The sequence below is a fragment of the Ambystoma mexicanum genome, chromosome 14 (assembly GCF_040938575.1).
Source record: "Ambystoma mexicanum isolate Mex_15411 chromosome 14, UKY_AmexF1_1, whole genome shotgun sequence".
NCBI classification, from domain to species: Eukaryota; Metazoa; Chordata; class Amphibia; order Caudata; family Ambystomatidae; genus Ambystoma; species Ambystoma mexicanum.
Window position 1 is genome coordinate 628,619,444 of NC_090940.1, and position 13,861 is coordinate 628,633,304.

Below are 13,861 nucleotides of genomic sequence, written 5' to 3' on the forward strand. Positions count from 1 at the left end.
TTTCATTTTTTTTAACTGCCTGGCTGGATATTGCCCGAAAACAAACCGGTCTCAAATAAGAAAATCTAGTAACGGCACAACCTATTAATCTACACAATGAGATGCACAGTGGGGAGGGATGACTTATTCATGTTTCCTAAAAATAATTTGGATGCAATATTCGTTTCATGTATTGCAAATCTCTTCTGTTTATATTTCAGAAGTCAATTTGTTTTTAGTAATATTTGACAAAATTGCTTGTATCTGTTCCCTTTCTGCATAAAATGTTTCACTGCATGCTGTTTTGCTGGCTACTGCCTTACTTTTAGCCAACCCATTGTGCATTTGTCTTCTCTGTAGGTATCTTTATGGGTTTGAGGAATACTGTCGCTCTGCAAACATTCAGTTCCGGACCATCCACCACAATGACCCCAAGCCAGCACCAGTAGAAGAGGTTCGACTAGAATCGCCAATGGAGGACAGAGTGGAAGTGGAGCCAGACCTGCCCCCAGTAGAGGTGAAGGATGAGCTTGAAGAAAGCATAGACTCCAGCAGCGACAGCGAAAAGGAAGAGGACCTAGAGCTGCGAACACCAAGAGTACGTATATCTTAGGCTAGCGCTCTTTCACTAGCCACCAGTGCTGCAAAGTGTTTTATTACTCCTGCCGTTTCATATAACGAATATAGGTTGCCCAATAGCCAGTCCATTCATTTACAGTGCAGTAGGATTGTACTTGGAGTGCATGTGTACCCGTAGAGGCAAAATAAGGTGATGCAAAGGTGAGACGGGAAGAACGGGAGCAGCAATTGCCATAACATTCAGGCAGTGATTGAGGCACACGTCAAACCAATGACTAAAAGACTGACCCAGAGGTATTTGGGAGAGGTGATCACAAGACCACCAAACAAAGGCTCAATACTGTGCTCCCTAAGAGCAGCCATACCCAAGCCACAGCATTCTATTCTATATCACACCACCTTCGGCTCAATCACACCAGTGTTTGGGCAGTTCTCGATGCACAAAGTCCAGCCAACCAAGACACTCTTCACTCAGTGGAATTTGTCCTCTAGCATCTGCAATGTGGAAGCTAAGTGTTCTTCCTCAGACTTCCTAACAGCCCCAGGGATGGAATCTGAACCTGGCAATGCAGACCTGTCTCCAAATGCCCAGATAACTGCTGAGCACCCCTACTGGCATTGCCATGATTCAGGCAGTGTGTCTACACCCATTTACCCTTGAATGCCAGTTATGGATATTTTTGCTTCTTTCAACTTTCCCTCCATTGATTATAACAGAATCACCAGCATATCGGCCAGACTTGGTATCCCGGAAGCTTTTAGACAAGTGAGACCTTTATAGCCTTCGTGGGGAGCTTCTCTCATTCACTTTCCCTGTGTCCTGTGGAGTGTTATGGGGACAGTGGCCTGTTTAGCAAGTTTTTGGGTGCATTTTCGATGTGCACAGGACAGCCTGGTGGCAGTAAACTAGGTTTTTCATATATTTTTTTAAATATCCTTGACCACCCCAAAACATGGGCTTCATAAAGCGTGAGGACTATAAGAAATTAAGTACACAGAAAAAACCTGAACTGCTCATCTGTCACCTTTTTTATAGCAGGAAATCGGTTTAAGTACTCTGGTCCTCCTAATCCCAGCTGCCACCACAGTATATTGTGGGAGGATGGATCAGCCTGGCTGCCTTAAAGCGGCCGTGGTCCACTTTCCTGTGTGCTTTGCAAACTATCTTTTGATGAACCCGGTTTCCAATTTGTCATTAAAATTGGAAGGAGATTGAAGATTTTAAAGCAACACAAGTGTGCTTTCTGGAAATTCATTGTTGAAAAAAGCTATACAGCCTTTCTAAATGTTATTGGCGACAAATAAATACTTAATTCTCAAATGTGTTCCACTCTAGCAGTTCACCCATCACAGACACATCCCTAACTCCTAGCTGCGTGTTAAAAACGTCTGGTTGGTTGTCCTTCATCTATGTATATTCACCAGTGTATTGTCCCTGGTGACGGCTCTCCATTTACTCCCCTCCAGCACCCACCCAGAAGGGCATTCTCACCCCATTGTGGGACGCTCACTGATTCCTGTCAAATCTGTCTTGTTTGGCACATGTTAGTTGTCGGCATAATCCCACGAAATTACCTGTTTCGGGAATCTCAACTGCCTAAACCAGCCAACCACATTTTTGCAGGAATAATTTACAATCCGCAGTTTAGATTTCTTGAGTAAGGATTTAAACACAGTTGATTCCTTTGTGCAAATAATTGCTTAATGCAGTGGAATTGGCGAGGAAGTTGTTAAACCACTCCTATGTCTATTGCTTCGGAAGAAGGAACATTTTCCTTCAGAGGCAAGAGGGACGGAATGTGTACATTCTTCAAGGGCTGCTGTAAGGTGTTCTCTCTTTTTATATTTTTTTTGTTTTCTGTTGTTAAAGTTCAGCCCTATGGGTAAGCTTGGTTTACTTCGCCAATTTGCCATGTTTTAGAAGGTGGTGATGTGAAATCTGTCCTTTACTGTTCATTCGGTTTTAATAGTAGTTTGGTGCTCTCACCTCCCTAATCTAAACTCTAATCTCCAAATGTAGAGTTATCGCCCGACAGGTATGGAGATGGTTAATGTTACTTTGGTTCTCTTCTTCCAGCCTTCTGCTTAGACGCGATTGTTAATCGTGCTGTGAAGTACTCTGCCGGCTGAAGAGTATGTTGTAACCCATTAATTCTTTGATGTACAGGGTCGGCGGAAAACAACTTGCGATGGAACGCCCAACAATAAGGATACTCTAGACCTTGACATATCAAAGGATTCTAACGAAGATAAAGAAACGATTGAAGAATTGGAACAAAGGGAGAGCGAGTCGCCTCTTATGAGGAAAAATATGTCCCGGCTAAAAGACATGGAAGATAAAGAGCCAGACGAATCGGAAGAAGAATCGGAGGAAGATGACGAAGGCAGCAGAGAAGGGTAGGAAAAGTCTTGGGCATGCGTTCACAGCCTATTTTCATTCCCCTGTACTCTGAAATTGTTTCTCCATTTTTGAGGTGTAGGTTTGAGAGTTGGCCAGAGATGCTCTGCATTACATTCGTAATCAACCAAACTTGCAAAGCAGTTTGCACTTAAGTAGAACATTTTTGGCCTTGGGTTTGGTTTTAATTGGTGCGTGTAAAGGGTGTATGCGCTTCCATCACCAGCTCCCTACTCTTACCGACAAAGTGCTCCATTCAAGATTGATTGGAATTAACATGTATTGTCCGTGTTAAAAAAAAAAAAATACATTGCCAGATGTTCTTTGATAAACACAGATCTAATAATGTGGGGTGCGGGGGGATCTATGGATGGCAATGAGATGTGAGAACTAGAGCACATTGCTTAGTGCACTGGTTCTGGATTTTCACACCCACCTGCCCTCTCAATTGTTTACTGGGGAGTAACCCTGATGCAAGGTTGCTTGTGTTAATGGGGCCAGCCATGAGGCCCCTTGCTCTTCTCTTGAGGATTGCTCAGACCTTTTAGGCCCTGTTCTCTCGCGGCTTTTGCAAGCCTTAATCACTGCTTGCTGGCAGAAGGGGTTTGGACATTGTTAAACATGTCCTGCCGGTCTTGTGCAAGTGTGCCACTCCCATGTGGCTGGTCTACTGTGTCCCCTTCAGTTGTCTTGTGCTCTTTCAGGCTTGCTACCCCCCGCTCCTCTTCCTCCTCAAAGGGGCAGTCCAGCCTGAACTGCTAGGTCGCATCCCTTCTACGTGAGACCACAAGCATCTCCAGACAGTTTACTGCCTTGTTGGGCGTCATCAGTGAGGAGTAGCTTTGGTCTCTAAGCGCAGCGGGCTCGGGACCCACATCCCCTTTTGTAATGGCTTGTCAAGTGAACAACGATGGTCTGGAGGGTTGCCCAGAGCAGTGCCAGAGGTTAGGATTATTTCTAAACCTTCCAGCCATCCCCTTTTGTTTTGCTAGGTTGAGCTGATGGCAGCGGATATTTTTGTACCACATCTTTACTTTTTACTTTAGTAATTTTGCATTTACTGCAAATGGCTTCTCAAGGTGGCTAGCACCTTAAGATGGCTATGGCACAACGTTTTTGCCCGTCCTTTGGCCATATTGTTCGTTGGCCTCCTTCCTGCCTTTTCAGGTCAGACCATGCCATACATGAAATGTCCTTTCCTGGGGAAAGCTGCTGCTTTTGCGTTAAAGGAGCAGTTTGTGTGTGAGCCTGGATGTGGGGTACTGGGACTCTGGTCCACATCCATGTCTGTTGCAGGGCAGATGTGGTGGCCAGTGGTTACCCATGATTGTGTATAGCCACTGCCTGTTTGAACTTTGCAGATGCTTACCATTGATGGACCTGGAACAAGCTTCCAGTCCAAATCTTGCAAAGGACGACTCCTGCAGCCATTCATCAGGTCGCTGTTGAAGCCAAGTCCCCTACGCAGAAGAGTTGCTTGTTTAAGACCCAATGATGACCCCTGCAGCTGACATGCACCACTCCAGTGAAGCCCTGCTCCTCTACCTAATTTCAAGGAGACCCTCACTGGTGCTTCAACCCAGGACCAGTGGGAACAAACAGCCAGTCTCCACCACTGCTCGAGGATCTTTTTGAGACGGTCTGTGTCCCTGGACCTAATCGGTGGATTGACAAGCTCTCTAATAGGCACCTCACTGCAGCAGTCATTGGCTAGAGTGCATCTTTGGAACTTGGAGGATCTACAACGTGTGCAACAAGACACCTGCTTCTGCATTTTCATCCTTTTTGCATCAAGAAGTCATACAGGACCTGCTCCTATTCCTGTCCCTGGAAGATTCTCTTGCCTCCTGACCATGATGTCTCCCGTTGCAATCTGTTTTAGCATCCTAAAGGTGTGTCCTAAGGATGCCTGCTCCCTCAAAATTGTTCTGCTGGAAGGTATTTGGAACAGATGCAGACGCACTGCACCCAACCGAAACTAAATCCCACGTCCAAAAGTGACCTCTGGGCCTTCCTCGACCGGACCAAGCCCAGAAGACTGCCCTCCTCAGTGGTCTCTGGAGAAATCTATGTCGGAAGGGGGAAGGTTAAGTTAGCATACCTGTTGCTGCCCCCTACCCTTCTCCTCCTACACCACCACCACCCCACCCCCCTTTCTCCAGATGTTTCAAAGGGTGCATAAAGCCCTGTACTTCAACTACTCTTTACTGACTGGTTGTGGAGGCCTGGCCAAGGATCCCTTTCTAGGTCTACCCTATTAATAGGATGTTTACTTACCTGATACTTAACTTTTTAACTTTGTGATCATAACCACTGGCATCACCCAAATCTCTTAATAAACATACCTGTGAAGTATAACTTTGGAACTTATGGCTTTAGGGTACAAGGCTCCAAACCATCTTAGGGTTCGACTCTTTGTCTATTAGGGGAGATATTCGGTGGTTATTGTAAGTCTTTTATGAATTTCATGATTTCCAGATACTTCCCTGTGTTGCCCTGGCCATTGAATCTAATGTTCCTTCTTCTCCAAATGGTGAATGTGTACATCTGTTTCATAGTGTATGACAATATTTGACTGCGGAGTTTACTTGTAGTGTGCATTTTAAAGGCCTAATAAATCGGTGTGTATATTTACCCTCTCTAACTTGAATTTTTGTTGGTGTTCTGCATGGACTTTTTGTAGCCCTAGACCACTCGCACCCTCCCTGAGGCTAAGCCTTGCCGCTTTCTGACCTTACCTTTTTTTTTATTTTTTTTTTTTTTTTAGGCCAGTGTCTCCTGTGCACCATAACAGGGTGGCCCCTCAAAATCTAAACCACCTCCCCCGGTCGCCCGGATTGATTTTGGCAGTCCATTGTGTAAGGGAGGCATAGTATCAAAGAAAAATAGGCACAAGTGACCACAGTTCAAGGGTGTTTATTGAACTTCATCAATTGTGTGATAAACACCTATCTAAATGTACAGATGGGAGCAAGCTATGACCATCAAATAATAATGCAGTACTGGTAGAGTCTTGTCAAAATAAAAGGGCCTATGCTAAAAAAAACTATTGCCAATCCTTGCAGCTAATACAAGTAGTGTGGGGTCATGTTCTCAAAAATAAGTCCGGATGTTACGGCCGTTGGCCTCCCTTCCCCACGTTTACAGCCTGGGACAATGCGTTTCACTCGATTATAGCACACTCTTGGGCTTCTTCGGCACGAGGACAGAGTTCTATTACCAACATCAGGGTCTTCTGTGCCCAAATCCCTTTAGTTATCAAAGTCTCTTGATTCAGAGGCCTGATGTACCAAAACAAACAAACAAATAGTTCATTTACAAATATTCAAGTCGGGCAATTCACTCTTGACCCTGGATGCCCCTCAGCCGGGTTCGGATCGCTTTTAACACAATTAGTCTCCCTCAGCCGGGCTCGCACCAATTATAGTATTAACTATGGAAGACTTTCGAATGTGCTCAGGGTTTAGCTTGACCTGTTGCAAAACCACTTATGTTTCACAGATGACAATTTTACATTCTCAATTGGGTACCTAACGGAGACCTTCGAATGGACACCCACATGGTGCCAGACCACTCTGTGTAGGGTGTCTATCTTGGTTTCAAAAGTTAAGTCACTCCTTGGATATTCAATTGTATTCGCATCGCTCATCACATACGCCTCACACGCTGTTCTTTGCAGATTTCTTCATGCAATGTTGCTGCTTGCAACCTTGGTTCAAACACAGACCGGACTGCGAACAGTCTCCCTGATCTGGTGGACAGATGTATAGGAGACCACCAGATGATTGGGAAAGGAGCAACTCTGGGAGCTATAGCCAAACCATTCAGGGTAGCAAGGTGAGGTGTCAAGGCCAAGTCTCAGGAATGGTGAGCTTGGTAAAGGGTCTACAGTGAGTGCAAAAGGTAACTAGACAGGAATAACCTTAATCTGTGATCACTGCGCCGACCGTAATTCTTCTGACAAAAATGCTTGGAGCAGCACAGTGATCATATAGACCACTGTGGCTTGCATCCCACACCCTCCCTTACCTTAACGGAGGCACACACGGAAGGGTGCCTTTTTTATTTATTTTCCAACCTACCCCCTGCCGCCGGCTCTCCATTTAACGGAAACGGAAGCAGGGGATACCCCTGCTGCCCTTGGTCACAGTAATGGGGGGGTTGGCATTTTTTTAATGAGCAAAGGTGCCATTTTTGTACCAGGGGACCTTTATGTGGTTGCAGTACTGGTACAAGTCCGAAGAACCATTAGACAATTAGTTATAAAATAAACATTTACTATATAGCTAAACGCACATAATGAATGACTGTAAGCAAGTAATAGTATCTCACAAACTAACGTAAAACATATGAATACATCCACTTGGACAGTGCAGCAATTACAGAAATACTCCAAAACCTGAAAGGTAAATTAATCGTATGACACTGTTGGGTCTCAGCAATCACAAAACCCTAACTTCAAAAGTCCAACCCTATGTTGAATGGGGCTCTATGCCCTGAAGTTCACCAAAGTTTCAAGGAAGTTTGTGAAGCAGGAAACAATGAGGGTAGGGGTCCTGGGGACCTGGTAATTGTTCCACTGGTCACAGGACACGCTAATGTAACTAACAAAACTGTTTCCTTATTTTGGAAGACTTGCGCGGGCAAGCATTGGCAAAGCCAAAGTGTTATCAAACTTAAGTAACCCAACTTTTAAATGGGGGACATGGGAGGCAGGGAGGGGGCCCAGGTCTGTAACTCACCGACCGATCGCCGATTCTTCTTGGGGCTCGACCAGGTCATCAGAAGAGGGTCCGAGGACGCATTTCCCACCGTCCGCTCCAGTCCTCGATGCCCAGGGGTTACAGGTTCAAGCTCTATTCTGGTTGGCTACTATTGCTGGTGCAAGCTCTTGGGGGTGGAGAATGCAGCGAAACTCGTTTGACTACAGCCACTAATGAATGGCAGCACAAGGGTCGGGTGGCTGGGGAAGGGAAAGAGGACTTTTGTCCCAGTTGGACTTTGCCTCATATCTTGGGTCCCCTCAATGCTGGCACCACAGAATTAGGCAAGAGGGACCTTTAAGCGCTCAGTAGCACAAAATGTTGATTTCCCCAAGGTTCCGAGCCTCAACACGGACCAGCAACGTCTGCTGCCCGGTGGCCCAAACTTCAAACTCCAGCTAATTACTTCTAAAGATCTCTTGCCAGACAGAGCTTTTCCAGGACCGTATCAGAAGTTGTTTGCCAGGCCTCCTTCAGACGGATCCACAGTCTTGTCGCTCAACTTCAGCAATGCAGGATACTTGGCTTGGCTCCTTTCAGGATTGCTAGAGCATGGCTGTAGGACTCGGTGACAAACCAACTCCCGGGGCACCAGCTGTCCATGGTTGACTATCATTTTCTAAGCAATCAATCAGCCCCACACCTCCAGTACACCTGAGCAGACTGGAAACACAAGCAAATTCTAAACCTCCATGTCCAATTGTTGTAAGGTGGATGCAATGGCGGGCTCATCACCTGAAGATCTTGGATCGTTTGTCAGTTGCAACACAGCAAAAATACAATTACCCAACGATCCAGTGAAGGTTGTATACAAATATCTTGTATTATCACAACAGACTCTTCTAGCACACTACGAAACACAACACACCCTGTTAGGAATGCAGAGGACAGACTGTTTCAAAGAAGGAAAAGGGATGCACTCTGGCTACTGATAGGAGGGTAGTTTGTATAGTATTTAGTTGCAATAGTTCAAGGATATTTGGTTTCAACACAAAGGGAGCAATGGGTCATAAAATGTCTAGGGGCCTTTGGAGAAGAACCAGGGGGACCAAACCACAATGTACCATGTGGTGTAGGCGTTCTTGGTGTTCGACAAGGCCGAGTCGGTTTCAGGGTGCTTTGCAGCTTCTGCAACAAGAGTTCAAGGCAGGAGACAGCTGTGAGTATTGGGCAGTTCAGCGGCCGAAGCTGGACGGACAGCTGCAGGCTGGCCTACATGGCTGCTTGGGGTCCGGAACTATTGTCTCAGTGCTGGTCCGCGGTTCTGAAGGACTGGTCGAGGCATCTCGGATGGCTTTAGCGACTGCGGCGTAACAATCAGCGGTGAAGTCGGTTGCAGCTTGAAGGCCCCCGACTAGCACAAAAATATCAATGAATGCAGACGCCAGTAGATGCTTGTCGATGCACTTCCAGTTTCTTCACTAGGCTTGTGTCGTCCTTTAAGGCGGACGGCCCAAAGCTGAGGAGAGTGTTGCAGGCAGCTGCCCTGTCCTTGGTTTGGTCCAGAGAGAAATTAATTTTATCCAGACAATGCGACCATTAACATGATGATACAACAATAAATAACATTATCAACAAACGCTGTGTGAAATAAGATTCCTTTTTTTCCAAAAATATTTGACACTTTAAAAGCTTCCTTAATAAAATTGACTGCATCAGATAAAAATGTTACATCATTGGTATTCCTAAAAAAAAGTTTTTTTCCCCTTATATTATGGTAAAAATCCTGTCTTGGCCAGCGTCTCCTCGTATGAATTGTGAACCTACAAACTGTTCCCCGTACAACCCAGACCACAGGGCCAAGTTTTCTCTGCCCCTGCCAGGGCCCGCTTGCTTGCAATGGTGATGCATGTATCCGTGTCATAAGCAGCAATCTGCGGCTCTTAGGAGAGTGTAGTCCTACTATTGTTGGTGAGCATTTCAGAAACGCCAAGACATGGTCCTAGAACCTTAAGAATGGGAGCGTAATCGCTTGCTTTAAGAATGCACCCGCTTCCAACACGGCTGCCCCTTTGGATTTGGGGCCGGCTTTTAAATGCACTGCATGTGCCTCCTCTGCTGTAATTTTCCAACTAGACATTCTGCCTGCATGAGAGCCAATGTTCGCTCACTATGCTGGCTGAGTTGCGACACTGCTGCCAATAAATTGGGGTTAAAAAAAAATGGCCATGTAGACCCTTTTAAAAAAGTAGTCCAAAAAGCGCTGTTCTACTAAAAGGGAGATATTGATCACACCTAGTCCGAAGCAAACGGCATCTACAGGGGAGTCGGGAAGTAGGCCTATCAACCTGCGAAGACCCCTGTTTTGCATAGTCTCCAGACCCCACACGTCTGTCCCGTAAGGAGTAGCCAAATGTAATCTTGGACTGCATTACCTGCAAACATGTGTCCAGGAGTCTGGCTCCGGATTGATGGTAGAAGCGCATGAGTCCGCCAAAGAGACATGCCCTTGATTTGAACTGATGCCCATATGATTTCTCCATGACCCATTGTTCACAACCACAAGAGATTCACTCTTAAGTGACCAACTAGGGGTGTGCTTTAATATATATATATTTTTTTTTCCTATCACCAAAATCTTAGATTTTACAAGGTTTAATGTCAGCCCATGGTTTTTAAAATACATTTTGGCTTAGTCCATATGTTTGGTCCAGAGACTCTGGCACTTACCACCTAGGAAGCTTGCTGCAGAGTCTAGCAGGGCACACTGTGTGCTGGCTGGGTACCGGTTCTGGAGCTACTGGCGGGTCCTCTGGATTCAGTATCTCTCTGTTCCCTGAGAGAGATTATGGGGGCTGCGGGGTAGGGCGCGAGGGGGGGGGGGGTTTGCTTCCTTCTTGGAGGTCCTGCCCTTCCTTCACTGGCGTAAGAGTTGAGGCAGACTGTACCTTCAGCCAAGGTGCAATGATGAGTGATGAGTTCTCTTACTACGTCTTCAGATTATCTGCCCAAAAGAGAGGCTCAACCCTCTTTAAAAGCCAAATGGACCACAGGGATAGTTGTAGGCCAAGCCTACCTTAACCATTCTTAGGTCCCCACCAACAATCTCCTGTATGCATGAGGTCATAACCAGTGTGCTTTGCAACAGAAAAGGTAAAGGGGTGAAAACATGTAATACTTGGTCCCACCCATCTTCCTGTCTGTTGATCAAAGGGGGTCTCTGGTCAATGTAGCACTCTCTGGTTCCTGATTAAAGTGGCAGGTCTGCTTTGAAGCTGCTGTGAGACCAGAATGCCTGGTGCCATTAATCCACATACTCCTACCTTCTGAATGGGTTCCCCCTGCAGCAATGACTACTATAATACACGCAGTCCCAGGCATGACATTTCACTGTCAATCGATACGAAGTGTGGAAGCTGGCTTCAGGTTGACAGTGCATATGAAAGGTTTTAGCGTTTCCTGTCTCCTTTGTTAACCTCTGCAGCCCCAGACCCCAGGTGGGCCTGTTCGAAGTACTCTTATCCGTATGCTAACTTCTGCCACCTGCTGCATGGCCCAACAAAAGGACAGGCCGGATCCATGGAGACTGAGCAGGCTGGCTGTGGCAAGCGGATGGTTTGATCACCCCTCCCACCCCCCCCCTCTTCTGAGATGACATGGTGTACTGACCTATACCAACTAAATATGATCGGACGGACTACACCTATAGGCTGTGTCCACCCAGAGTACACGGGTATATGTGCATGTTGTGCGGTGAGCACAGGAGAATGTGTACAGATTAGCCCCACACATTTTCGGGAGGTTGAGCTACCATCATTAATTCATTTACAATTTCAACAAAAAAAAAAAAGGCGAGCGTATGGTCTAATTCCTCACACACTCCTCCTTATCCAAAGACAGGACTCCCACTCATGCACTCTAACAGTGGACCGATCAAGGACCACTGCTGGTCTCCTGCAACAATGCACACTAGAAATGCAGGCAGCAGTATGTGGATTGGGACCAGACAGTCCCACCTCGCTTCCAGGGGAAAACGCACACGGCCATGCACTAGTCCGCGACAACTAAGGCTGTCCTGAGCACTATATGACCATGAAAGTATTTCCAATATCAAAATATACAGGATTGATGAGCAGTCACTTCAATCAGCTCTACATTAGCGAGCATTCGCTTTCAGCCACAGGATAGTGTTGGTCCTGAAGTTTTGGTAGGAAAGTCAGTTCTTAAGTTACCCAAAAATAAATGACCTGTAACAAGAAAAGGGAAACTGTTTCCCCGTGACAAGTGAGCAAAAACGGGGGCTTCCTTCGCTGGGAAAGGGCCGGGTCAGATAACCATAGGAATGGAGGGCCATTGTGCCTAGACAGCCCCCGTTTCTCCTCCTTCAGGGCGGTCTGCCTCAGTCTACCTTGCTCGTATGCTGTGCCAAGGGGACCATTGTGATTGGGGGCTAGCCATGTGCCCGTGGGTTTTCTGCAAGCGGCGAGACCAGGGTTCTGAGCTGGTAAGCCTGTAGTGGGTGGCTGGTACAGGATTTGGGATGGTGTCTGCTTCCTGTACTTACTCGCATGACATGTGGGCACCCCCAGCAGAAGCCTAGACCCCGTGTCCTTCCCCAGGCTTGCCAGCTTGCCTATCGGTTTTCCCTGAGATGGGAGCAAGTGGGAAGGCTCCAGTGGGAGGCAGGGCTTGGAATGGGAAGGGATGAGATGGCGCAGACCCAATGCAGCCGTTTCGCTTGTTCTTCTTGTTGATTTTTATCCATCAGCAGTGGCTTTTGGATACCGAGGCTTGAGCCTCATTACTCCATCTTCTCCGGTTGAGTGCGTAGTCGTGAGTTTGTATTCTTCTTGGTTTGTGTGGTCTTGTCACAGTAGGGCTGGTTTCACAGGGTCTTCGCAGTGATGGCCGCGGGTAGCGGTCGAAGGGGTTTGCAGTGGTGGCAGTGAGTCTTCTGATCAGAGGGTTCGGGTTCTGATCCAGTCCTTGGCAGAAGTTCTTCCGCAGCTTCGCTAGATGTTCATCCAACATCTCGATGTCAAGGTCTGCTATGCTTGTGAAGATTGGAGCTCCAGACGATATCCGCAGGGCCTTGTTCTGGACTATCTGAAGGCCCTTCCGGTGTCGTTCATGGCAGGTCATCCATGCTGGGGAGGCATACGTCAGGATTGGTCTGTTGATCTCCTTGTAGACGTTGATCTTTGTCCGGAGGGGCATGGACGTGGTCTTCAGGAGTGGGTACCGCGCTGCCATCTTTGCTGTTGCCTTCTGCTGAGTAGTCTCGATGTGGCTTCTCCAGTTGAGTTTGCTGTCCAGGGTCCTACCCAGGTAGCAGCTGCTGCTCTCCCATTTGATGGGCTCCCCACTGAGGCTGATGTGTGGTTGCGGGAAAGGGGGTCCCTTCTGCAGCCTCGTGGAGTCCTCCCGTGCAGCTGGCTGCTTCAGTGAATGGTCCTTGTCGCTTCCAGTGTTGGGGCTCCCGCTGGTGGAAACCTTCCTATTCCTTCACAGGTCCTAGGGTATCTGCGGCACCCCAATACTTTCAAGGGGACCCATTTTTTTGTGGTTGAAAAAGCGTGTCCCGCAAGCCCTCCCCCTTTCCTCTCGCCTTGAGCAGATATTCCCTTACCCATTCCCATATATTTCTTTTATTTAATTTGACTGAAAAAACGACCAGGCCAAATGTTTTTCGCTCAAGTATGCTAATACCCCCGGAGGCTGTCCTGCTTTAGTAGCTCGGGGCTTAGGGTGCCGGGGCCATCTTGGAGAGACCTCTCCAGGCTGCCCAAATGCATGCACTCCTGCCACAGAGCAGGGCTCTGCATCGCACGCGCTTTAGCCACCGTAGGCAATGCTGGGGTGTGATGGGAGTTGTAGTCCAGCTGCTGGCCTCTGCTCCAGAGAGGAAGGGCAGCAGCTCATTGCATTGTCAGAATTCTGGAGTTTAGGATCTTTTCAGCCTGATGCGTGCAGCCTCATTCTTTTGGACTGCGGAGCGCACGTGCTGCCAGTCAGTGGAGCATCTTGGGGTTGGGGGAGGAGAGGGAGCAGCCACTTAACTCCCGCCACCCCTCACCCTATAAAATGAATCTAAGTCTGTTCACGCAGTACCAGGACAAGGAAGCCGAATTCCACCTTGCAGCCATACATTAAAAAAGACTGTCTCTTTCCACTGACGGGGATTGCTCAGTGAGTTAGGCGC

The 13,861-nt window shown here is 47.3% G+C and overlaps 1 protein-coding gene across 1 annotated transcript in view; it reads left to right on the forward strand.

The window, feature by feature from the left end:
* Positions 1-13,861, forward strand: part of ARID4A (AT-rich interaction domain 4A) — a 275,404-nt gene that overhangs the window by 238,567 nt on the left and 22,976 nt on the right. The window contains exons 15-16 of the mRNA XM_069638092.1: positions 340-577; positions 2,726-2,955. Coding sequence (XP_069494193.1) covers positions 340-577; positions 2,726-2,955 — 468 coding nt within the window. The remainder of the gene's footprint in view (positions 1-339; positions 578-2,725; positions 2,956-13,861) is intronic.